The 27,135-nt window shown below is 36.2% G+C and overlaps 2 protein-coding genes across 6 annotated transcripts; both read left to right on the top strand.

The window, feature by feature from the left end:
- The first annotated feature begins 1,285 nt into the window (after positions 1–1,285).
- On the top strand, positions 1,286–4,146 carry LOC142172764 (uncharacterized). The gene is made up of 7 exons (XM_075236444.1): positions 1,286–1,627; positions 1,984–2,296; positions 2,450–2,541; positions 2,606–3,110; positions 3,171–3,302; positions 3,624–3,943; positions 4,060–4,146. The coding sequence occupies exons 1-7, from the start codon at positions 1,286–1,288 to the stop codon at positions 4,144–4,146; spliced, it is 1,791 nt and encodes a 596-aa protein (XP_075092545.1).
- Positions 4,147–6,145: 1,999 nt separating this feature from the next.
- LOC107827100 (uncharacterized) lies at positions 6,146–26,739 on the top strand. Of its 5 annotated transcripts, none has more exons than XM_075237517.1 (16): positions 6,156–6,537; positions 10,567–10,622; positions 10,794–10,954; positions 17,295–17,368; positions 17,440–17,578; positions 17,702–17,790; positions 17,872–18,025; positions 18,138–18,331; positions 18,926–19,137; positions 19,222–19,320; positions 21,061–21,176; positions 22,433–22,534; positions 23,372–23,481; positions 23,604–23,691; positions 25,421–25,617; positions 26,375–26,739. In XM_075237517.1, exons 3-16 carry the CDS (start codon positions 10,835–10,837, stop codon positions 26,589–26,591), a joined length of 1,911 nt encoding a protein of 636 aa, XP_075093618.1. In that variant the 5' UTR covers positions 6,156–6,537; positions 10,567–10,622; positions 10,794–10,834; the 3' UTR covers positions 26,592–26,739. The 5 variants fall into 5 exon arrangements, with proteins under 5 accessions (XP_075093616.1, XP_075093618.1, XP_075093619.1 ...); XM_075237516.1 differs by lacking the exon at positions 6,156–6,537 and adding an exon at positions 10,137–10,232; XM_075237515.1 differs by lacking the exon at positions 10,567–10,622 and having other exon boundaries at positions 6,146–6,537.
- The last annotated feature ends 396 nt before the right edge of the window (positions 26,740–27,135 follow it).

The following is a 27,135-nucleotide window of genomic DNA, read 5'->3' as shown; positions in this document are numbered from 1 at the left end:
CGAAGGAGAAAAAATAGTTCAGCTTGATCCAGAAGACATTGAGAATGAGAAGTGGAGCTCAGCTATAGTCCTATATGTTATTGTAGAATCTCCAACAATAGGAGCCATGGAAAGGTTTCTGGTTTCACAGTGAAAATTTGCAATGAAACCACAAATTTACTACCATAATGAAGATTACTTTGTGATTAGATTCCAGAACTTAGAGGAGAGAAATGAGGTATTGTACTCGGGGCCTCACACTATTAACAACCGACCAGTAATAATGAAAGCATGGACTCCGGATTTCAATCTATACGAGGAAGTTTTAAATACTATTCCATTATGGATTAAGTTACCAAACTTGCCTCTTAATTGTTGGACCATGAAGTCTCTTAGAAAGATTGGTAGTGCGCTTGGCAACCGTATATATGTGGATGACTGTACAACTAGCTCTACTAGAATATCATATGCTAGACTACTTGTGGAGATGGATGTTACAAGACCCTTTCCGAAAAGTGTTAAAGTACAAGATCCTAATGGTAAAGCGTTTGAACAAGAGGTTGCATATGAATGAGAACCGGCTTACTATGTTACTTGCCTAAAAATTGGGCATACTTGTGCTCTTGAAAATAACCAAAAACCCCAAATTCCCCCATGAGAAGAAGAAATGATAGATCTAAGCTAGTTTGGAGGAATAAGGAAACAGGAGTAATAATGAATGTTGCACCTGTTAATGTCCAACCAAAGCAAATGAATAAAGAGAAGGTAGGGGAAGATCTTGGTTTGAAACAGGGAGAGGGATGGCAAATGGTTACACGTAAATCAGCTGCTAAACCTATTAAAACAACCACAACTGAAGAGAGAAGCATTGACAAAAGTAATGGCTTTAATTTTCTGACTGAAACAAAGAATCAACTCGCAAGAACTAGTAGTACTAATGGTAGAGCAGAGTACTATAATCAATGTGTTACTGGTTACTATAAAGGAATTGCTGAAGATGAGAGCTGTAGTAATAGAGGTTTTGAGGGGTTGGCAAGTTCTTTATTCATTCCAACATGAATTTAGTTACATGGAACGTGCGAGGGGTGAATAAGGCATACAAGCAGAAGGAGTTGAAAGTAGCTATTAAGAAGAATAAAATGGATCTACTTGCCATCCTAGAACATAGAGTAGCAGCACAAAATGAGACAAAGATAATCCAAAAAATAGTTCCCGGATGGAAATGGATATCGAACTATAGTATGAATAATAAAGGGAGAACTGGTTAGTTTGGGATCCTAGAGTTTTGGAGGTTACATTAATTGAAATGGATGCACAATATATACATGGTCAAGTAAGAATCTTTGAATTGAAGCTTGAATTTGCTTTTACTGCTATATATGGGCTTCACACAATACAAGACACAAGAAGCTTATGGGGTAAACTCCAGATATTGGTAAATTCACAACAGGGACCATGGATTGCCATGGATAATTTCAATGTTGTGCTGAATCAGGAGGACAGATTACATGGGACACAAATTCAAGATTATGAAACAATGGACTTTAGGGAGTTCATGGTGGATAATGGCTTGGTAGAACTGCAAACTATCGGTAGGGATTATACTTGGACAAATAACCATACTTTTAGCAGGATCGACAGAGCTATAGTAAGTGCAGCATGGATGAATAATATGACAACATTGATAGTCTAGATATTAGAGCCACATATTTCTAATCACTCTCCTTTGAGGATCAACTTTGCTGGACAAATCGATAGAGGAGGAAAACCATTTAGGTTTTTCAATTGCATAGCCGAGCATAAATAATTTTTACAATAGTAGAGGAAGGTTGGCATACATATACTGAAGGAAACCACATGAAAAAAGTGTGAAATAAGCTGAAACGGATTAAACAAGGGTTGAAGAAACTCAATTTTGAACAAATTCATGGAGTGGATAGAAGGCTGAAACAAATAAGAAAACAGTTGAATAAAGTTCAGGAGAAGCTGAGACAATATATTTAGGATGATATCTTAATTGAAGAAGAAAAAGTGCTCAAGAAACAATTAGAGAAATGGGGAGTGATTGAAGAAAGCATCTACAGGCAGAAGTCTAGAGTTAAATGGTTAAAGGAAGGTGATTCAAACTCGGTTTATTTATTTACAAATATGAAGAGTAGATATTCCCAAAATTACATTAGAAGTTTGACAAACACTCAAGGAGATATAATTCATTCTGAAGCAGAAATAAAAGACGAAGTCATAGAATTTTACAAAAAGCTATTCGGGACAGCAACTTCTACATTACCTGCTATTAATCCTATTATCATGAAACAAGGTCCTGAACTGAATAGGAAACAATAGAGGGATTTGATCAGGCCAATTACCAGAGATGAAGTCTACCATGCTCTATTGGATATAGATGATATGAAAGCCCCTGGCTGTGATGGATTAAATGCTTTCTTCTTTAAAAAAGCATGAATAATTATAGGGGATGAGGTTACAGAAGTTGTCTTAGATTTCTTCAAGACTGATACTATGTTTAGAGTTGTGAATTGCACTTCAGTAACACTGATTCGAAAGGTAAAAAATCTAGCATCCATAGCCTATTTCATGTTGCACTACAGTATACAAACTCATTTCTAAGATCTTAACAAAGAGGCTACAGACAGTTATAAACGATTTGGTGGACGATTGCCAGTCGGCTTTTGTGCCAGGCAGGATGATCACAGATAATATAATACTTATCCATGAATTGGTTAAGTGTTACGGAAGAAAAGGAATTTCACCAAGATGCACAATAAAATTGGATATGCAAAAGGCGTACGATTTTCTTGAGTGGGTATTTCTAGAACAAATTCTAATTGGTATGGCATTCTCGGATATGTTCGTAAAATGGGTTATAAGCTGTGTCAATACAGTGTCTTATTCTATCCTATTGAATGGAAAACCAACACCACCTTTTGATGCCAGGAGAGGACTAAGACAAGGAGATCCTTTGTCGTCATTTCTCTTTGAATTAGCAATGGAATGCCTAACCAGAAACCTGAAGACCTTAAGGAAAATACCAGATTTCAACTATCACCCCATATGTGACAAAATGCAAATAATGCAGCTTGGGTTTGCCGATGATCTTCTATTGTTTTGCAGGGGTGATAAGGGATCAATAAAATTATTATATGACTGTTTTCTGCAATTTTCCCATGCCTCAGGTTTAACAGTCAACAAGCATAAAAGTTCCATCTTCTTTGGTGGAGTTTCTGATGATGAGAAGAAGGAAATTATGAAAGTCTTGGGAATCCCTAAAGATGAACTACCAGTAAGATATCTAGGAGTGCCCCTCAGTACTAAAAGATTATTAGTTTCACAATGTCAACCTTTAGTAGACAGAATGGTAGGAAGAATCACTTCATGGACTTCAAATTTCTGTCCTATGCGGGAAGGCTACAACTAATAAAAAGTATTCTTTTCTCTATGCAAACATTTTGGTGCCAGATAGTTATCATGCCAAAAAAGATCATACAATAAATTGTAGCGGTGTGTAAAAGATTTCTCTGGACAGGGGGAAACGAGATAACCAGGAAGACATTAGTTTCATGGGACAAAGTCTGCTATCCCAAATCAGTTGGAGGTTTTAATGTGATTGATATCCATATATGGAATAGGGCTGCTATATGCAAACACTTATGGGATTTATGCAAGAAAAAAGAGATTATGGATCAAGTGGGTCCATAACTACTATGTGAAGAGGAATCATTTGTGGGAGATTAAACCTAGAAATGCTTCTTGGATGGTGAGCAAGGTGTTTAAGGCAATGAAGACTGTTGAAGCGGTTGGCTATACATATGAAGATCTGATGGATGTTACTCAGTTCTCAATTAAGAAGTTCTATCACAGGTTAAGAGGTGACTTCCACAAGATTAGCTGGAGAAGACTAGTGTGTAATAATCCTGGATACAACAAATGGACTTTTATCTTGCAACTGGTAGCTCTTGGGAGAATATATACGAAGGACATACTACTTAAGTGGGGTGTAGTAACAAACTTAGAGTGTCCTCTATGCAACACTGAAGATGAATCCATAGAACATCTGTTCTTCAGCTGCAAGTTCTCTGCAGAATTATGGATCAAACTGCTCAACTAGCAAGGCATCAACAGATTACCTATGAGATGGAGTCAAGAAGTTAACTGGGCAATCAATCATGTTAAAGGAAAAATGTCAAAGCTGGTATATTTAGGATGGTGATGGTTGATTGTATCTACTATCTGTGGCAAGAGAGGAACCAAAGGACTTTCTTGGGCAAAGAAAGAAGTGTTGCAGGCCTCTGTAAATTTCTAGTACAAGACATACATGGAAGAGGACAATGGAATAGTAAGATAGCTGGAGTTTTGAGAAATATGAACTATTACCCCTAGGTTTGTTTGGAAACATGTTGTGAAAAGGGATGTGGGGAGGTTAAGGAGCTAGTTGTGCTAAAGTTGGGGCTGTCCAACTTTAGGGGTTTTGATTTGTTTGTACATATTTTTCCCTTGGTAAATAAAATTTGACTAATTACCAAAAAAAAAAAAATAGTAACAGTTTCAAAAGTAATCGAGATTTAGCCACTTGTTATGTAAAGATAAATCTGAACGAAAACACTCTTCAAAATCCGAAAAAATTATCCAGTGTAATATACTGAATTTCCAATATAATATACTGGAACTCCAGTATGTTTATAATATAAATATACTTGAGTTCCAGTATAATATACAGGTCCAGCATAATATACTGAAACTTTTCGTGTGTTAGAGTTCCAGCATAATATGCTGGAAGTTCATACACAGGTGCATCGATCTGCAGTATATTATGCTAGAACTTTCCGTGTTACAGCAAAATAGTGGCTATTTTTTAATGACTTTACAAACACTGCCTATTTTTGAATAACCAGTTCGAAAACTGGCTAGCTGATGATATGCTATAATTGCGTATTTTAGTCGCTTATTACACTCTAATTTATTGCACTTTAATTGAGTTTGAGCTTTAATCGCTAATGTTCTTTACTAATTGTGTATGTTCTGCCTTGTAGGTAGGGGTGTTCATAAAAATCCGAAAACCCAAACCAAACCGACCGAAAAAATTGATTGTGAGCACCTAATTTTTGCCTCACATAAAAACGACTCCTAAAAGTAGGCCAAAAATAATTTTAATTTATTTTTAGGAATTTTTCTTTATTTAGTTTCATTCCATGCATTTTTAATATTTTAAAATCATAGAAAAATTATAAAAAATTATCACGTTTTAATTTCATGTCATCTTAGGTTCATTTGCATGTAAGAATTAATTTCATTGAGCAAAAATCACAAAAAATTATCATTTTTTACATATTTAGATTTTAGTCTTTAAAATTAGCATTTTTCTTTAGTTTTAAGTTAACTAGTTATTTTATAATGTTAGAAATAGATAAAGAATTTAATATATTAATTTGGGATTTTAATTAATTTAATTAGAGGTTAAAATCAAAGAAAAGAAAACAAAACAAAAAAAGGGAAGGAAAATGGGAAGAATATTGTTAAAATAGCACGGTATAGCCAGTTTTCAGACTGGTCATTCAAAAATAGCCACCGTTTACGAAGTCAATGAAAAATAGCCACTATTTTGCTGCAACAGAGACCGGTCCCGCATAATATACGGGAGTTCAGTGTATCTGTGTACGAACTCCAGCATATTATGCTGGACTGGTATACTTTGCTGAGTCCTGTATAATATACGGGAGACTGGAGCACCGGTGCTCCAAACTCCAGTATATTATACTGGACATTTATACTTGTTGGAACTCCAGTATATTATGCTGGAGTTCTAGTGTACTTATCCTGGAACTCCCGTATAATATGATGGAGTTCAAGCATACTTATGCTAGAACTCCAGTATAATATAGAGGCGTATTTTCCGGGTTTTGAACAGTGTTTCGCTCAGATTTATCTTTACATGAAAAGTGGCTAAATTTCGATTACTTTTGAAACTGGGCTATTTTTGAATGACCAGTTGTAAATCTGGCTATTTTTAAATTTCTTGGCTTATTTTTAAATTGGGCTAATTCCTAAATGGTACAATTGATTTTTAATCATCCAATCCAAACCAAACCAAACTCCACCCCAGCCCGCGACCCGAACCAGCCCAAGACCCCCCTCTAACCCCTTGCTCTCAAAAACAGAGAACCATCTCCATCTTCGCAAAAAAGAACTCAGTCGCACCTCATCTGCAGAAAACACACTCTCATATTCAGAGAATTCATTCATCTCTCACCTGATTCTCACCCATTTCTCACTTCACACACACACACACACACACAATAGCAGCCTGAAATTCAAAACGAAAAAATTCAAAAAAAAACTTAGGTATGGAAATACTGAAAACGATTCATAAGCTGTAGCTATTTAGAGAGCTGTAGTTTTCTCTTGCATTTCTGGGTTTCGAAGTGGATTCAGCTTGGATTTTCTGCTGTTGGTTTCTGTTCCTCCTTCAATTAATAGCTGAACCCCAATTTGAAGTTATTTCTGGCCTTTATTTGGCTATTTTAAAGTCTTGCTACTGCTTTCCAGGTATTAATCACTCTTCTGATTATGTATTCATCATTCGAATCAAATGACAACATGTTCATTTTGGACTGACAGTATGTGAAACGTGAATCATGTTCTTACATGCTAAGTTTAATGGTTTTTTGTTTGCTGATTTGCATATCCTGATTGTTAAGCATGAGTTTTAATAAAAATGAAATTGTGATCCTTATGTTTGATAAAAAGCTGTGTAGTAATGGGTGATGAGAAGAGTTTTGTTCTTGTCTTGTATAGTTGTGACTTACAGATTTAGTCATTAATTGGTCAGGCTGTTATATTTGAAGCCAAAAGTCGGATTGAATGAACTGTGGGATTGGCAGACTTGACTTAAGAGCTGAGCATCTTCTGTTTATGTTTGGACATTGTTATAAATGAACTGTAATTATAGTAAAATTACTTATTCCTTGTTGATTTCATTAAGGATTGTAATTAAAAGGCTTGATTTGAACTCTGTAAGCCGTTGATTGTTGGAAGGGGCTGCCAACAAAGATTTCTCGGAGAACAAGTATAATTACAGTGACATATACTTGCATCACTTGATAATCTTAGTCATGGATCGTTGCTTTACAATGAGATATTCAAGCATCTTTACAATTTGTTGAAGTGAAATCTGCTTTATGTGAATTAGAATTCCCACGTATGTACTTCTTGTTCTCCATATGGTAAAGCAATCTTCATTCTGGCTTTAGCACTTCTTGGCAAGTGAGTTGTTAGTTGTCGACTAGTGAAGCCAGGTTTTTGACATACGTGGTTTCTAATTTCAAGGTTTGGTTCTTTCAATTGATTGGTTATGTCTGGTTCGTCTTGTTTATAATGAAGATAAACACAACTAAAATACAGAATATCTAGATTATAATGGTCTCTAGATTCTCAGTACTTGTTCTCCTGTGTTAGTCAAATTATCTCAGGGATGTTGTGAAAAATGAAAAGGAAATTTGGTCTCCAAGCAATGAATTTCGTAGTTTGCTTTAGGCGCGATTAATAAATCATCGTGACTACAGGTACGGTTCCCGTGCCATAGTCATGATACCTAATTACCAAATTTGGGTGCACATTTCATGTGACCCGATCATAACAACTTCAAACATTAATAAAAATAAACATGTCGTAAATCGCGGGTGCATTTCATGTAGCGTGGTTTGCGATGTGTTCCAAACGGCAAGGGTACGACAATCGTAACTTGTTCAAGAAATAATTCCATAAATCCTAAAAAAACAGTTTAAAATAATTAAAATCGGTAATAAAGTTAAAAATGCATAATAGGTTTAAAACATGTAATTAATCAGATAATAAGCCAATTATTAATAGTTTAAGCGACCGTGCTAGAACCACGGAACGCGGGAATGCCTAACACCTTCTCCCGGGTTAATAGAATTCCTTATCTAGAATTTCTGGTTCGGAGACTTTTTAATAAAGTCGAAATTTTCCTCGATTTGGGATTTAAAATAAACCGGTGACTTGGGACACCCAAATAAACTATTCCAAGTGGCGACTCTGAAATTAAATTAAATAATCCTATTTCGATTAATGTCACTTTAGTTGGAAAAACTCCCTTAATTTCTGTTAGGTAGTTTAAAAACTTTTAAAATTTTACAACAGTAGTACCCCTTCCTTTGTTCGTTTCTTGTGAATGTGTAAGATTTAATTTCTGTTAGGTAGATTTAGGTTCTTTGTCTTTTCTATTAATATGAGATGTTGTAGTATCTGTTATGGCGCAATTTTATAAAGTTATACGATGTTTTACTTTAGGCATTTTTTTTCTTCCATGATTATTTGAATTAGATTCCTTTTACCCATTTTTCTTTTATCTTTCTCTTGTTTTGCATGATCGACGGAGTGCAAAGAGTCCCAATGAGGGATTCAATGTGACTCGACATCGCCGTTGGAATAAGAACTTGCATCTCTTCTTCATTCCTCTTCACTATTTCGCTCGCTCTCCTGAAACACAATCGAACAGAGAAATCGAGGAGTTGCGAGAGAAAATAGCGGATATTCCCTTTCATAACTTGCTGATTAACCTTGCCTTATACTTTATGTGTTTTGACTACTAATATGTTATTTGTATTTGTTTACGTTCCGTGTGTGATGATTTAAGTATAGCATATTTGTGGTTTTTTAATTTTCTTGCATATATAGCTTTAGAGAATATTAATGTTAGATCATGAAATTAAAGGATTAAAGTAGCATTTTAAAGGACTTAAAAACTAGACCTTTCACTTGAAGTCAGTCAAGTTTACATCCATCTTCACCAGAAATGGTTTTTCCTATTACGTTTCCAAGTGAAGATATAATGATGTTTCCAAGTGAAGATATAATGACGTTTTCAAATCACGTTTCTTTACGTCTTGACCTACTTTAATCGAAAATATTTGTAAAATACACGTCCAAATCAGTTTTTCTTTCAAAGTGCACTAACAAATCTCAACATGATTTTTTGGAGTTTAGACAACGAATCTGTATCCTTTAAATGACTCTCAACACTCAATATTCAGCCTTAATTAATTTAAGTTCGGTCGGTTAACCATTTAAAATGGATCTTAAAGGGTGCTTTAAAAACCTTCGCTTTAAATTAATTGAACCCTTACCTAGAACCTTTAGGTTAAGTAGACCATTAACAAAGTTATTCTTAATTACTTTAATCAACATTAGGTGTCCTAATTCACCATAATTAATTAGGTGGCGACTCTTTAACTTCAATCAAATTTGAAATTGCCCATATGTTGTACCTTATTTTAACCAGTTTAAAATGGTCTATAACAATGTGAAGTTGGACGGATAGTCCCAACACCTGAAAGTATAAAGTCAATGGAGGTATAAATGTGTTCTTGTGTGAAAAGTTCAAGTCGATAGACATAAAGACGACTTGTGGCACAAGAAAATTAGTAAATATCCTCACATTGACTATATGGATATAGTCATTTCAGGTTTTAATCTGGCAATACATGAAAAACTTGATATGCGTATAATGGAAATCATTGAAGGATTTAATTGCTCTGAAGCATATTAAGGTTTCTAAGAAATTTATTAAATAAAGTTTCAAAAATCCTTATACGGATTGAAACAATCAGGGTGTATGTGGTATAATCGTTTGAGTGAGTACCTGTTGAAAGAAGGGTACAAGAATGATTGAATTTGTCCTTGTGTTTTTATAAAAAGATCTAGATCTGAATTTGTTATAATCGCCATGTATGTTGATGATTAAATATCATTGGAACTCCGGGGGAGCTTACTAAAGCATTAGACTGTTTAAAAGATAGAGTTTGAAATGAAAGATCTTGAAAAGATAAAAGTTTGTCTTAGCCTACAAATTGAATATATGAAAGATGGAATTTTTTCCATCAATCAACATACACTGAAAAGATTTTAAAGCGATTCTATGTGGATAAAGCACATCCATTGAGTATCCCGATAGTTGTGATATCGTTCGATATAAATAAAGATCCTTCTTGGTCCTGAAGTGTCATATCTTAGTGCAATTGGTGCAATGATATATCTTGCTAACACTACAAAGCCTAATATAATTTTTCAGCTAATGTCTTAGCAAGATATTGCTCTGCTCCTACAATGAGATATTGGAATGGAATCAAACACGTATTGCGGTATCTAAAAGGGACTACCGATATGAGCTTATTTTATGGCGATGATTGCAATCCCGATCTTGTTGGTTATGCCGATACTGGGTATTTATCTGACCATTGAGATAGAATACTTTGAGACTAGTAGTTAATATATATATTCGTGCAATGGAATTGTTATTGCGCTACGAAAAATAACATAGAGCGGGGCAGTTTAAAGTGAAATTATCGCCCATACCCGGCTCGCTGCCGTCAGCCCGAAAAGTTGCGAGGGAAATTGAAATCGTTCAAATCCCCCAAAATTCCCCTCTCCCCCTTTTTATTTTCCCACTTCACTTCTCCTCTTCCCCAAAACTCCCCCCTACCCCACCGGAAACATCACTTCTACGTGGCTCAACCTCTCTCTGAAAGCCGCAAATTTTCCTCTTATTGGATTTAGGGCAATCGCTGATGATTCGGAACTTGTACGATTCTTGGGTTTTGATTAAATCTCAGGTAAATCGCTATTGTTTCACTGCCCTAAATGCTAAATCAAATGAATTCAATAAAAAGCTTATAAAAGATGTATATTACGATATATTAACATCACTTGTGTGATTTTACTGATTATAATATTTGTTGACCATTTTTTTGGTATCTGATTTCTGTGTTTTTCTTTTTGATTAGTGATATCTGAAGAAGCTATTTGTTAGTTAAAGTTAGAGAAGATGGCGAAGGTTGCTGCTGTGGGTCCCGTACATCCATCAAATGCACTTAAATTTGGTGTGGGTGGTGGTTCTAAGGTCACTGCCACCACAGTGAAACGAAAAACTCCATCTGAGTTACGCGTGAGTACCTCTTTTCCCGATTTATTTTTAGTCAGCTTTTTAAATATGAAAGTAGAATTCTTTATGGCTATATGTGTAATTTAAATGAGATGAACATAAGAATGAGAGATTATGTGATTACTTTGTGGGTGAAGAGAGCATTTGTTAGTTAGGCCTTGTATGTAAAACTTCACTCACTTGTCCATCAATTGGGCCTTGTATGAGATCATTATCTCTATGTATTTAGAAATAATTTAATTTTAAACTTTTCATTTTACCTTTAATGTGATGAGTTAGCCACACAAATATTTATGCCTTGTTTTAGTTCACAAGTTTCAAAAGTATGTCTTTAAACTCTGTGCCTAGTCAAACTAATCACATAAAATGGGACAAATGGAGTGGTTAGTAACCTCTTTACCTGTATTAAAACCAAGATTTTAACTTATATTCTCTTACAATATAAAAAGATTTTTACATTATACTTTTTACATTGCACTTTAACCTACCTATTATAGCAAGTTATTTACTTTATTTTCAAGATACCAGACTAGACTTATTTTTTTTTTTGAATTGGTAACTATTGTATATATTATAAAAATCAGTACATAGGTTGCACTGAAAACCAAATTTACATAGAGAGAATTTATAGATATTCTAATTTGAGACCTAGCAGGATCCTAGTATGTCTATGATTGTCAATGTATCTTCTGTGTACATCTGTTTGCACCAAAAACAAAATAGAAGAATACAATTGAGTTTGATCTTCTGCATTGAATTGCTTCTATCTTCAAAACATCTAGTATTCCTTTCCCTCCAGACTGTCCACCAAATACATGCCGGAACAGTCCTCCATCTATCTCTACTAGTTGCTTCAGCTCCAGCTTCTTCCCAGCTATAAATGACATCTTTAATCCTGTATGGCATTGACCATGAGATACCCCTAAGACTAATAAAGATTTTCCATAGTTGATCTGTAATCTTGCAGTGTAGAAATAGATGGTTGACAGTTTCTGCATTTTCCCCACACAGAAAACATCTTGAACACAGAGAAATTCCCCTTTTTATGAGATTATCCTGGGTTAAAACCGCATCCTTTGCTAGTAGCCAAGTAAAGCAGGCTACCTTGTATGGAATCTTTGTTTTCCATATATGTTTCCAAGGCCATTTGTCTACCTGTTGATTATCATGATTCAAAATCTTATATGCATCCTTCACTCGGTAAATCCCTTTGTTGTACCTCTTCCACCATATTGAATCCAAACCTTCCTGTAGTCCTGTAAATGCTTCCAGCTCTTTGTAGAGGTCAGTTAATCTTGTTATCTCCCAGTCATTCAGCTGTCTTCTTAGAGCTATTTCCCATCCTTGACAACTCCTCATATCAGCGACTGTCTTATGCTGGTTTTGTGCTAAACCGAACATATCTGGGTATCTTTCCTTTAAGCTTCCCATTCCTAGCCAGTTATCATTCCAAAATGATGTATTCCTTCCGTTGTTCACTTTTATGGAGGAATGATTCTTCATTATTGGCCAAAGTTCTCTGATTGATTTCCACACACTTACTCCATATGATGTACTGACTTTTTTTGACACCCAGTTGTTTTCTTCACCATACTTGGCTTTGATCACTTTGGCCCATAAAGATTGGGGTTCTTTAGAGTACTTCCATAGCCATTTAATTCTAAGAGCCTTGCTTTGATTCTTCAAATTCCTTATCCCTAATCCACCTTGTTTTTTATCCATTGTTGTTGTCTTCCAATTGACTAAATGGAAGACCTTTTTCTCCTTATTGCCTTGCCAGAGAAATGTTCTTCGGAGTTTGTCCAATCTCTGTAAAATGCCTGATGGAATTGGGAACAAAGACATCATGTAAGTAGGTAGAGAGTCTAATACTGAGTTGATTAGAACTAGCCTACCCCCCAATGATAGGTACTGCGATTTCCATCTTGACAACTTCTTCTCACACTTTTCTATGACTGAATTCCAGATTTCTTTTGATTTGGATCTTGCACCAAGAGGCATCCCAAGGTAAACAGTTGGTAGGGACCCCACTTCTCCTCCCAATATCTGAGTCAGTTGTCCCATGTTGTTAACTTCATTAATGGGAAAAATATTGTTCTTTCTCCAGTTAATGTGTAATCCTGATACTCCTTCAAATAAAATCAAAATGATCCTTAAGAATCTAAGTTGGTCTTTTTCAGCATCACAGAAGACTAGAGTATCATCAGCATATTGGAGATGTGTGATCTCTAGATTGTTAGCCCCACTCCTGTTTACCTCAAAACCTTTAACCCATCCACTGACTTTAGCCGTTTTGATCATGTTGTTCAATCCTTCCATGGCTATGATGAATAAAAAGGGAGATAGAGGATCACCTTGTCTGAGACCTCTGTGTGAGTGAAAATAGCCTTTAGGACTTCCATTTATGAGAATGGAGAATTTCACGGTAGATATGCAAAATTTCATCCATCTAATCCATTTTTGCCCAAAACCCATTTGTTCTAACATTCTTAGTATGAAGCTCCAATTCACATGATCATAGGCCTTCTCGATATCCAATTTGCATAAGATTCCAGGTTCTTTCTTTTTTATTCTTGAATCCACAGCTTCATTGGCAATCAACACTGCATCAATTATTTGTCTTCCTTTGATGAACGCCATTTGTTGAGCCTCCACAAGTTTCCCAACCACCCTCTTAAGTCTTTCAGTTAAGACTTTTGAGAGCAGTTTGTAGAAGCTCCCTATCAGACTGATCGGTCTGAAATCTCTCAATTCTTTCGCACCTGTCTTCTTTGGAATCAATGCTATATATGTTGCATTGAAGCTTTTCTCAAACATCTCCTGTGCATGGAAGTTGTTAAAAGCCGCCATGATATCTTCCTTCAAAATGTCCCAACACTTTCTGAAAAAAAACCCATTGTGTATCCATCTGGACCTGGAGCCTTGTCACTTGCACACATCTTCAGGCTGCTCAGCACTTCTTGTTCCTCAAAGTTACTCTGTAAAGACTCCCTTTCCGATTCAGAAATGCTTGGAGTATTTTCGAAATTGACTGTTGGTCTCCACTGTTCAGGTTCTGTGTATAGCTCCTTGTAGAATTCAATAATCTCGTTCTCTATTCTTTCTGGATCCTCGATTACTTCATGTCGAATCATTATTTGGTCAATGTTGTTGTTTCTCTTGCGTGCATTTGCAGTCCGATGGAAAAATTTTGTATTCCTATCCCCTTCTTTGAGCCACAAAGCTCTTGATTTTTGTCTCCATGCAAATTCTTCATTCTTGAGTTGCACCTCAATCTCCATTAGAGTAGCTGCTTTCCTGACTGATTCCTCCTCTGTCAACGCTCTTAGTTGTTGCGTTGTCTCAAAATCTGCTAGTTGACTTAGCAATTTTGATTTCTGCAGTCCCAGATTGCCTTCGTAACTTCTGCTCCATCCTTTTAACTTGCCCTTGAGAGCTTTTAACTTGCAAGCTAAAATGTAATCAGGTCTTCCTGAGAATTCAAAAGATCCCCACCACTCTCTAATTCTGTCCTCAAACCTTCCACATTCAGCCACCAATTTTCAAACTTGAAATATGATTTAGCTTGTTCCCACACACCGCAGTCTAGAGCCACAGGTGAATGGTCCGAAATCAGCCTTTGTTGGATAGTTTGCTTGATGTTTCTGAGTCTTACATCCCATTCTTCTGAAATGAGAAATCTATCAATTCTTGAAGCCGCTGTATGATTGTCCCCTTTGAACCAAGTATAGTTTCCTCCTTCAAGTCTAAGATCTATCAGCTCCATATCTTCTATAAAATCCGAAAACTCTACCATCGCTCTGGACCTCCTTGAGCATTCCCGTTTTTCAGAAGAGTACCTTGTAACGTTAAAATCGCCACAAACCGCCCAAGGACCTTCCATCAATCCCCTCACTGCACCAATTTCACTCCATACTTTTTTCCTTTCTATTCTACAATTTGGAGCATACACTCCTGTTATGTGACATTGAAAATTCTGTAGAAGAGCGTCAAACTTGCATGTCAAAGTGTATGCACCAATCTGTAACACCTCCCCTTTCCATACTCTGCAATCCCATAACATCAAAATCCCCCCTCTCGTGCCGCTAGCTTCTAAACTTGCATACCTAACCCATCTACCACCCCATATTTGCCTGACTATTTCCTCGATATCCCCCTCGACTTTTGTTTCTTGCATGCAAATAATGTCTGCCCTCCAATTCTGCACTTGACTTTTTATTATCTCCCTTTTCTTCTTATCATTTAGACCCCTTACATTCCAGGAAATTACTTTGATCCTCATATAGAAATAATTGATAGATCTCTTCCCCTACTCCTTTTCCCGTCACTCTTGAATTTGACATCGAATGAAGTCAAACCTTTTAATTCCAGTGATCCTTTGAATCTTTGTTTCTTCACCTCCAACTCTGACTCCACCCTTCTAACCTGTCTGCAGCTGTCAATTTGCATTAACAATTCCAATGCTTCTTCTTCATGTCCTTGGAAATCTACTCCAAACATTTTCCCCAATTTGATCATATTTTGATGGACCCATATTGTTGCATCCATGTCTTTATCCAATAATGGATTGTGTTGCTGAACTGCTAAAGGATTCACCTCCTCAATTTCCCACTCTTGAATAGGGCTACATTGCTTTAGATGTTCCAAAGTACATCCCACGTGATCATTCCCCATCTTTGAGTTTGTGCTTTGCTCCCCTTCCTTCTGTTTCAATTTAAGCTCTAAACGTTATTTTATTCCTCCATTACACTATCCATATCAGTGCATATGACACACAAGTTTCTTTTTGCTTTTATTTTGAAAGAAACTCTTACAATATAGTTGAAATTAAACGTATTGGTTAAATTTACAATTAAAATTTGACAAAAAACTATCTTTTTTTTTTTTTTGAATTTTGTAAGTAGAACAAATCTCTCACCATGGGCATCCATGAGCGTCTTTCTCTACAACCACCAAATAGGCAAACACCAAACAGGCAAACACTGCACCCTTGTAGCTGGGAGCACCGACAATACCTGAGGCCTGATGCACATGCACCACAATTGAAGGATATTTGGAGAAGTAGTTGAATGAATGTTACTTCTCCAATCTGTACTTGCTTTCAAAAGCAATCCTGCAAACATCCATATCTCTGTTAAGATCATATATTTTGTGAGGAGAAGTTGCTGGAAGGAGATGGGTTCATCTCCAGCCATTACAATGGAGAATAAGGCTGCCTGCATTTGACTTATTGGTGCAGCTGTAACAGGAATTGTGCATGTCATCTGAGATTTTTTATGCGTGTCCAGGGAGGGATAAAGGAATAGAGGGGTGGTAAGAGAAAATGGTTCGGCAACATAATTTGATGAGGAATATCTTCTGGTTTGTGTACGTGTCAGCTGAGGGAGGATGAAGAAGTTAGAGTTGCGTATTGTTTCCAGATTTTTTTTTTTCAGAAAGTCAATCAAAGAGTGTAAACATTTAAGTTTAGCTAGCAAATCAAAGAAAAGGAAAATATAAATGGTCGCTTAAATGATTGAACATTACTTTAATTTGGTGTGCATTCAAACTATTGATAAATGGTTACCTTTTCCTTCCAATTTTAAGCCTAAACTGGAGTGCAATGAAAGTTGAGTAATTGCTTTGGGGTGGTTGTATTCTTACATCAAGTAGGTTCTACTTTCAAAACATGACTAATTTTCTCTTCTCGTGGTATGATCAATTGAGATGCTCACTGAATAATGTAGTAGTGCTAGATGCAAAAGAATGTGCCTTAGCTCATGTCATGTTATCATTTCCCGTCTGATCTTGTGCACATACAATCATACATGCAATATTTATGTTAGTCATGTGAAGATGGTGTGTGATTTTCACATGTATTGCCCTTTTAAAGTACTTTTATTTGTTAATACAAATGGTATATATGGAGGTACGTATTGGCTTTCAACATACGTGAATGACTATTATAGTAAAAGCTCGCTGGGGGCATGCTCTTTGAAGCGTGTAGCATAGGCCCTTGGTGGCTTTGCTTATACGGCACATTGGTGTGGGCACGAGGATGTTAAGGCGTGTGCCTCATCGCCCATAGGCTTTGTCTTGAAGAGTGCACACTAGGCAGTAAATATAATTGCCAAGTGAATTTTATTTGTTAAGGAAGCAATATAAATGAATATGTTGGTGATTAAGAAAACAAACAACATACCCAGTAAAATCCCACATGTTGGTGATTAAGAATAATATAAGAAAGTTAATATATATAGTTAGTCATGAAATGTGACTTAGAAAATTTAAATTGCATCTTTGTAGATCTAGTAAACCTTGGTGCTTTTCTTCACTTTTTCTTTTGACACACTGAATATGACAGGGAGAGCAATTGAAGAGAAAGAATACTACACAACCCGTGGATGAATCATCAGCCCCAATTGGTGGCTCTATGAGGTAATTTTTGTTTCCATTTCTCTTATAACTTTTTAATTGCAACTAACAAAGTCCATCCACTTGTTTGAAAGCAATGGTGTTTTCCCGGGGTCCAAGATATCTGATGTATCGAAGAACCCAAGATATGTCGATACTCGTGTGGATGAGTTATTTCCTGTCAGAAAAAACAGCATCAGGCTAAATTTGATTTCGAGGAAAGAAAATGTCAAGGTTAGTTTACTTATTGTCGCGGTACTTTTATTTGGAATCTATGTAATTCAGCAAATGCTTCGACCGACTTCTTTTTGTGTTTTCCCTCACTACTTAAGTATCTTTATTTCTTCTCTCTGGCAGGAAAGTTTTCCAGCAGAGCAAAGTGGTAGTATTAAAAAATCTTCTGTGCCTTCAGCATTTCCTGCTGAGAATCAACAGCAATTGAAATTGTAATTATGTAGAATAGTATTAAATATTGTAGGAATGTATTCTGCTCATTTAATGATTTTTTCATATATTGTCATTGAAAGCCCAGAATCCTTTCTTCCTTCAACTGTAAGTGGAAAAGATTGTGCAACCAAAACTTGTAGCACAAGTCAAAGGTGCAATGAAAATACCTTCCGCAGCGTCACAGAGCTGTCACTGGGTGGTGTAGATGCACATGGCTTGTCTACTATTGATATGGTACTTACTATTACCAGCATCTATCCTCTTTAATTGCTCTGTATACTTTTTTTTTCAACGCTCTTTATACTTAGATAAAGCTAAGGATTGACCTTTTATCTTCTATTGATAGGATAAAGCCTTAAGAGGACTGGCTACCCATGAGCATCAAGTTGCTTCTGCTAAAATTGCTGAATCCTCTGAACCAGATGGTGGTTCAAGGTCAAAAATTTTCTCCTCAGAACTCCATGTCCCATGTAAGATGACCCCGTTGGATCTGACGATGAAAACTAATATACGAGTTGTGTCTGCATCTTCCATCAACTGGTGAGCGATGACTTGATTGATTTTGTTATATAATGAGTCATTTTAGTATCGACGCATGTCTACATTTATTTGTTGGAAAAACTGTCCATATGCATTGTATTCCTTAGTTGAACTCATAAATGTTGAGCTCGTGTTACAACTTATAAGGAATCTGTTTTCTCTTGGTTTTAGCACGAAAGAATTTGTGCGTCTCTGGAAGTTTATTTTACCACCAATAAGGCAAGATGTTTTGAAATACCCGCAGTCCCGCACTATTTGGATCTGGAGTTATAGAGCTTGTTTATGATATTGCTCTAAGTGTTTTAGGTTTATAATGCAGTATCTGATGCATACAATTTCTTTCCTGAGAGTTTACAAGTTCTCTTAAGTTATCACATGCTAAAGTAATACTTGATGGCATGTCACTTAACTAAACCAAGTGGCATAACCATTTAACAAGTGAGAGATGTACATAACATTTTCTCTGACCAAGTGACCATGCCATGAACTGTGTCCCCAAAAAAAAGACAAGTGTTGCTGCATGTCTTATTACTTTGAATTGTGTTCCTCGGTGTTGTGTTTTTAAGGTTAATTGTGTCTCGTATAATCCTGTAGGTTTCATAGATTGATCAATTGTGGCACCGGCAATGTGGTGGCGAGGTTTACATCCTCGAATTGTTCCACCGGTCAAAAGATGACCTGCTTTTCTGAAATGAATTCTGTTTCCCAAGCAGTTAATCATTGGTCATTGCATTCCTGGATGTATCCGCAGTCTCCTCTACCGCCTTCAGTTATATCAACTTTAACATTGTCTGCTTCAATGGGAGGTATTTGCTGGATTCTTCTGTATAGTCCTACCTTTTGCTTGCTATCTTTCCTCCTGACTGTAGAATTTTTACTTTTAATCCTAGGGCAACTGGACTTTTTAAGCGAAAGGCAGCTAGCATGGCAGGATTCCTTTCGAAGTTTATATTACATGCTTCGGAAGAATGTTTGCAGCATCTTCTACGGTAAGTATCATTTTAATTACCACCTTCATGTGCCACTTATAACTGGCATACAGTTTTTAACTTTTTATTCTCTTCGCATTTCATGAGACTTCACACTTATAAATAGTGGTGATTTAGGATGGACATCTGCAACTTAGAAAAGGGAGAAATGCAATAAATGAATTCTTTATGATATTATTACTTGATTAGGCAATTGGGTCTTACCAGTAGAGACTCTGATATTGGTCTACAAGGAGTTTTTAACACAGACATGTACCTATTTTCAGCCTAGTTATGTTACTTGTAATCATAGAGAAACTATTTGAAGTGATTACGGCAGGCTCTGTTTTACACGGAATCCATGGTTCTACTATCTATTTTTCCCTCCTTTTTCATATGTATTTTCCCTTATTATGTGTTAATGATCATTGTTTAACTTTATTGGTTTTTGGTACTTGTGAGTTGTGATGTTAGTTAACTCCTAGGTCTAAAGGTCTGGTGTTCAGCTTATTGGCTTATACATAGGGGTGGCAAATGGGCGGGTTGTGCTGAATTTGGGCGGGTCAAGATGGGTTTGGTCAATAAATGGGTCATTGCCCAACCCAGCCCCTTTGGGCTAAGATGGGCTGGGTCAAGATGAGCTAAACAATGGGTCATAGCCCAACCCGCCCAACTTGACACATGTTTTAGAACCATGCTCATCTTGCATAAACATAGCCTTTTATACATAACCTGTAATACATCATATGTATAAAAGGTAAATAAATACTAGTATTTTCAGAATCAAAATATATTTTCTTAAATAACAAATTAGTATTTAAAATGTGTAAGTTGAAAAATATTTTGCAGGTGGGGTTGGGGTGAGTGGGTGGTGCAAGAAAACAAAAAAACGGAAAATTAAGAATACAAAAAAAATAAGTAAAATAAATTGTTTTTGAGGGGGTTTGCGGGAGGTGAGGTGGGTGGTGCAGAAAAACGAAAAAACAGAAAATTGAAAATACAAAAAAAAAGAGTAAAATTGGGGCAACTAAGTAAATTTTTAGATAAGTTGGGTTGAGATCCTTTTGTTTTAGGTGAGCTTCATGGGTTGTATTTGGGCTACTTTATGGGTCAGAATGGGCTATAAAAAATAATGGGTTAATTTGGGCTCAGTCCAAATAGCCCCATGAGCTAAAATGTTTGTAGCCCAACCCATTAATCTCTGGCGGGTGGGATGGGTTTGGGCTCAAATTGCCACCCCTACTTATACATACTTGCCTTTAAGAGCTCTACTCTGAGACAATTTAAAAACACATACAAAAGTTCGCATTGCCATGTCCATTGAAGAACTATCCAATGGTGATGTAAATGACAGCCATTGGTACTTGCCTGTCGCTTCTTCCATGATTGTATTTATTTGCCTGACTACCCTTCTTTGCTCCCAAAAGTCCAGAAAGGGTAACACCTGAATTAGATTAGATCTCTTTGGATGAGGTGATATAGAATCTAATTAACATAAAATAAACAATCTGATTTTAATTTTCTGTTGTAATAACTCTGTAAAACTAAATAAAGATGCAATTGTTTGTGGATACAGTTTCTTGGCAGCTTAAAAGTCATTCCCTTTGTTCAATTTTATATTGCACTATTTCCTTATTAGCCTGTTCCAAAATGAATGACTTCCGTCATATAAAATGAAATAGTGGGAATACCTTTTTTTTGCTTCATTGTAGTGATTTGATTCTATGTATTCATGTTCTCTCTCTGTTTTTAACTTTGCAGTCTGCACAGCTCAATTTGTGGTCATGTTCACCAGTTCTTATTCTGAGGAAAACTGCATTTGCAATGCATATATATCTCAGTCAACCCGTGGTTTGAGGTCATTACTCAAAGAACATGTAAGATGATGGCTTGATGGTACTTCTTATTTTGCTTATTTCTTCATGGTATTCTTCAAGCACAGTTCTGTCGTTATCCAGCTCGTTTTGGCCTATTTGGTTTCTGCTGTTACCCTCCTGCAAAGTGCTGATACAATGCTTTTAGTTTGTGATTGTAAAAGTTGATCTTGGATCAGCTCGGGGATGTTCTAATGAGTCACTAAAGTTTCATATACTTGATTAGGTCTAACCTCTACAATTTAAGCTCCCCAACAACTAGACTAGTTTTAATGATGTAATGATTTGCAAGTAATGTTAGTTTGGATTTGAATAGCATCTTAAATTGCCTGATAACATTACACAAGTTATGAAACTTGGTACATGCTCCAGTGGAGAAGTTCCATATGTTAGTCCATAAATAGGAGCCGTAAAGCAAAAGGTGTTAAAGACAATATAGCCCCAGGACTTTAAGTGAGAAGCAAATGCATGGTGTGTAAATATTGCATCACGTAACCTCTATCTGTTGAAAATGTGTTAAAAAGATAGGAAATAAGTTTTTTTTTCCTTTTCTAAAAGCATGAAGCTGGCATTCTAGCTCAGTATATTACTACAGTATAACAAGTGACAAAAGTTGGTGCCAAGTCTTTAGGAGCAAGATAGAATAACTGATCAGTGGAGTGAATACAAAGATGGACTCTTTGGCTTTCCACAGCCATTTGAGTCAAGCAAATAAAGTTGGGCAAAACTATTTGAAATTGAAGTTGGAAAATAAATTATTCGACATACAAGTCCAGGGCACAACTTCAACTGTTTTTTTGAAACTGGCCAAGCTCAAAGAGAGTGCTTGTGAGTTACAAGATCTAAGACACCCCATAGAAAAAGAAAAAGAAGGGATTGTGACTGTACAAAAAAGAAAGTCTACTTCCGTAGAGAGTTTATGAACTCTCTTCATCCTGAATGTTGTGCCAAAAAACGCAAAAAATTAATGATTTGAGTTGTCTTTTTAGAAGGCATCTCTTGTACAAAAGTGCGACATTGAACTTCCATATACTTGCATAAAAAAGAAGGATTAGGAAACACTATCAGCTATAGCAGTAAAGAAGGATGATTAGGATTTGACTCCTGGTTTCATTGTCTCCTGTATGTGCTATCTAATATCACTCAAGTGGTGATGCTAAAGTGCTGAATGGGCATGCATTTTAGCTGTGTGATTATGCATTTTGTTGCATATGTAATTTGTTAAGCTGATTATGTGTTACAATCTTTTGTGGTGGTAGGATGTTTCTTTTTCTATGCCGCTTTGCCGCTCAAAATTGGAGGAACTTAGTACAGAAGAGCTGCTTGAGCTTTCAGAGATTGAGAAACAAAATCTGGGCCAGGTAATTTGTCATGTAGTTGAGACTCACGTGGAAAAAAATCCGGGAGAGAAATTTGCTTACAAATCTTTGTATTAATGATGTCAGATTCTTTGACTTACTTGTCAATGCCTAGTTTTAAGAAAGGGAGAATTGTACAAAGTATTAAAAAGGGCAGCCCAGTGCACAAAGTATCCCGCGTTCACGCAGGGTCCGAGGAAGGCTGCACCCTAAGGAGGTGTGATGTAGGCAGCCTGCCCTGATGCAAGCATCAGTGACTGATTCCACGACTTGAACCCGTGATCAATAGGTCACACAGAGACAACTTGACCGTTGCTTCAAGGCTTCCCTTCAATTGTCCAAAGTATTGAGTGTTTTTTTCATGTTATGTCTGAGTTTCCTTTGCCTTAATGAACTTAAACTTTCTCAATGTGGAAATTTTGGAGTAATTATAGTGATGTATAAAATTACTTTACTGCTTGCTAGAAGAACTGTCGCGGTGTATTCAAATATTGGATTATTCAGTTTCCCCTTTTACCATGAAAAACTTTTTTATTGTTGAAGTATGTCAACTGCTTCCTTTAACAGCTTAAACTGCCAGAGACGAGACACTTTATAGTTCACAACATTGTCCCCCTGCTCCACCCAAATATTTTTTGATTTTTTTTCCTTGGGCCACACACATGGAAATATTTCATTTATAGGTTATGGTAGGCTGAACTAAGGACCTTTGCTTGCTTAATATGTTGAAGTGTGTGAATAACCTGATTTAAAAGCTTAAGTTGTAGAGGGGACATCCTTATTTATTTGTTGGTTTATAATAATTTTTTTTCCAACTGGTGAGTTTAATGTTTTATGCAGACTAGGCGGCGGGGTGCAATGTCTGATGTGGATAACCGGCCCCAATCTCTGCTGGCATTCACTGGAAATGAGAATGTTCATTCTTTATATGATTTTCTACTGAACTATAGGTAAGCTCATAGTTAATAAAAAAGTTTAGTTGTCTTCATTCCATATCCTCCCTTCCATCATATTATGCCACAGTTTTGATATTCAATTCTCTAAACTACATAGCATTTTGTCAAATTTTCAGATATTTCTTAACTTCTCTAACTGGTGTGGACGTCCCTGCGTTGTATTCACGTATCCCATTTGAGAATGCTGCATTCACTGCCCCTGAGGTTGGTTTAAGACTTATGCATAATCTTGTTTCTTCAATTTGATTGTCCGAATAGTTGGGTTAAAGCCATGACCTTTGGGGTCGTTCTTATGGAGATGAGATAGTACACGATTATAAGACAATTATAGTATGAGTAGTAAGCAAATACATGGATTGTAACCGGATATACATTTGCAGTTGTGTGTTTGCTTGATTGTGATGAAGACTTTAACGGAGGGCTCAATATAACACTGTTCTTGGTTTGCCCTTCAATGAACATTTTCTTCCTCCCAATCTTCACCCAAGATTGGAGTCTCTCACCTTATATCCAAAGGATAATTTCGGCATTTAGGGGCCAATATGGTTAACCGATCAAAAAAGAAAGATAACAATCCCAATATGCTCTTTTTTTAAAATTTTAATTTTGTAAATAGTAACTCCCATATTAGCAATTTCATTTTCCCTAAGATAATAAAATGTACACACGTTATCATTTGTTGTATTGTTGATAGATCTATCTTGTTTATCTTATGCTTTTAGATAATGTGTAGCCACTTAATTCAACAGGAATACTGTAAAAGTTTTTTTTTTTAACATGCCAATGATTGTGCCTGTACTTGCCTCAGTGTGGCTTTATGCTTCATAAGCTGTCTTCCTCTGTTAGGCGTTTAAACATAAGCTATCAGATTTGTGGCACTCCCCTAAAACTAGTAATAATAAATGGGTTTGTGAAATACAAAACAAACTCGTTTCTTAGTTTGAACTTGGAAAAAAAAAATAGAGCATGACAGTCTATTCTAGAGTTCAGAATTTGCCACTGTGGGATATGCAGCTATAGAAAATTTGAGGGCTACACCTGCTGACCAGTAGTATAACAGCGGCACATTTTTCTAATAGTGGAGGCTTAAAGTAAATAAGTTACTGCACTTCATTAAGTGTCACTCCCGATGTGGGGCTTATTATATCATATCAATTTCCAGTAAGATACACCCATGATATGTCCAGGATGCCCTATCTTGTTAGTTTCCTTATTTGTCAATTTATATTGGATACAAGTACCTTAAGAAAAGATGCTTGCGGCAGAACAAAGCATCACTTGTCTAAGTGTTTGACTGTGAATATAGATATCAGATACTATTTTCTTTGGCTAAATAAATGGATGAACTATATCTATGCTTGTACATAAGATATGTAATTGAAGGTGGCATGTCGCAGTCTGCTTGATATTTGAATGTTTGTTAAATTTGATCTGTTCGTTCATAGTTGAGACCTTAAATCTGTTTTAATCTTTGAGGCAGTTGAGTTTAACTAAAAATTTGCTGAATAAAACACGCAAAGACTTGCTCTTACTTTGTGATACAGGCACACATGCACGACACACTCTTTCATTTTTACAAAAACTGTTAGTGATCTAGCTCTTTTATATGCCATAAGCTATTATCTACCTATGTTTTTTTATAATAGAGAGGCTAGGCTCGATGGACGTTCACAAAGCATTATCTGCACCTGCTTTCTTACTATCCCAAAAGATCTTGCTTTCCACTCTTGACTAATAAGAGTAATGTCTTTTTATAAAAGATAATTTCTCAATATACTGAGTCTTAAGCTGATTATTACGTATTACGCTACAAAAAATAATCTCTAAATATCTTCAGTTGAGAGCTTGTTATTGCATTATCAATGTGTTCTGTCTTAAGCTGATTATAGTGTTATCCAGAATGCAAATAGATATCACTATACCTACTCTGCAGGTCAGATGCAAGGAGGTCAGGAGAATTGATCAGGTAGCTTTTCAAGGAATGGAGTCAAATGTGCCTTGTGAGCATAATCAGCAACCATCTTCTGGGATGTGCTATAGTGTTGAAATTAAGGGTCGATACCTTGCCCCATGGGTAACCTCTGCTATATGTGATGCTTTCAGCTCTAACAGCACAAGTTTTGAGGCTAGGTATACTGTCTACAAAACACTGTTCACATGGATTATCTAGAATATATTGTTGCATGTAGTGTATTAAAACATGTTCTTTTACTGGTTGGAAGGGGATATTCCTTGGGGTGGTAAGATGTCCCAAGAGAAGTGAATGCTATCAGCAGATGATGCCCCTAAAGTAAGTTTGTAAGATGTTCTAAGAGAAGTGAAACGCTATCAGTAGATGATGCCCCTAAATAGGTGGAAGTGTTCTGCTAAGTTGATAGACGCCAAAAAACTAAAACCGGAAAGTGCTGCTTTGTATTCCTTACTAAAAAAAGTGCTTCTTTATGTTGCATATTTCCAAGAACTTCCAGACTAATATTTTACTTAGGCCGTGGATTTGGTCTAGTGTCTTCAATATAGTGCAAGTGAGAAGATACTCAGAACTGTAGGGTTATTGAGAACTCACCAACTTTCATATTTTGGAACATGAAAAACCTTGAATGTCAGCATTTCATACTTGGTATTTTGGTTACAAAAGATCTACTGAAAGAAAGTTGAAACTTAAATGTTTCAATGTCAAAATCCAACTGGGAGAAATCCTTCAGTAATATGAAAAAACCTGCTAGTATGAAGATAGGTCTACTGTAGTGTCCAAATACTTGGACGATCCAACTTTTGTATTTGTATTCTGTTCAGAAGTTTTAATTTATTTTACTGATGCTGTTTTGTTTTATTTATTTACTTATGTATTCTTTTTTTTCTTTCTTCGTGGTATTTTATGGCTTTGCAGTTTTATCACAGAACCTACTTCGGTTGGCTTGAATACTTGTCTCAGTGTTAGCGGGAAATGTTCTGATCCACAAGTTTCAGCAACTGAAGCCTTGGATAACGGTAGCCTCTGTTTTGGTATCCCAAATACCAAATTGTGTGCCCAGATAAATTCTGCCTTTTTAAAGGGCGTGAAGTACTTTGGCGGTTCATATACTGCTTTTCTTTCACCTGTTTGACATCCTGTGTTGTGACATATTCTGGGTAAATTATAAACTGGCATCTGTTTTTGCTGCAATACATCTTTCTGTTTGTAAAGTTGTTCAGTAATTGTTTGTGAGTGAACTTTATTTTGTCAAATTAATAGGAGGCACGGTTCATCCCTCATTTTTATTTTAAACTAATCTTGCTGTATAGCTGCCTTGAAAGCTAATGCAGCGCATAATTTGCAAAAAGGCTGATGATTAATGCAACTACAAACTTTATGCATGCAATTGCCATTAAAAGTTCATAGTTGTCCGTGTTGGTTCTGGTGATTGGGATTGCTCTACTGCTGTGCATTGCAGTTGATGGCATTTGCTATGCCGTTGTTTCTTGCAAACTTTGCTTAAGAGGTGGCAAAATGGTTAAAGGATATCCATCCATATTATACATCAAAAAATGGGTTGGATAATGAACCATTTAAAAATGGGTTGAATATGGATAAAGAACCATATTATCCACTTAGAAAATGGATAACTAATGTGTTTAACTTTTACATTTGTAAAGTCTCAAATTGGTTTG

This window comes from Nicotiana tabacum, chromosome 18, assembly GCF_000715075.1.
Source record: "Nicotiana tabacum cultivar K326 chromosome 18, ASM71507v2, whole genome shotgun sequence".
NCBI lineage: Eukaryota > Viridiplantae > Streptophyta > Magnoliopsida > Solanales > Solanaceae > Nicotiana > Nicotiana tabacum.
The sequence above is the reverse complement of the archived record's forward strand: the minus strand, read 5'-3'. Positions and strand labels throughout refer to the sequence as shown.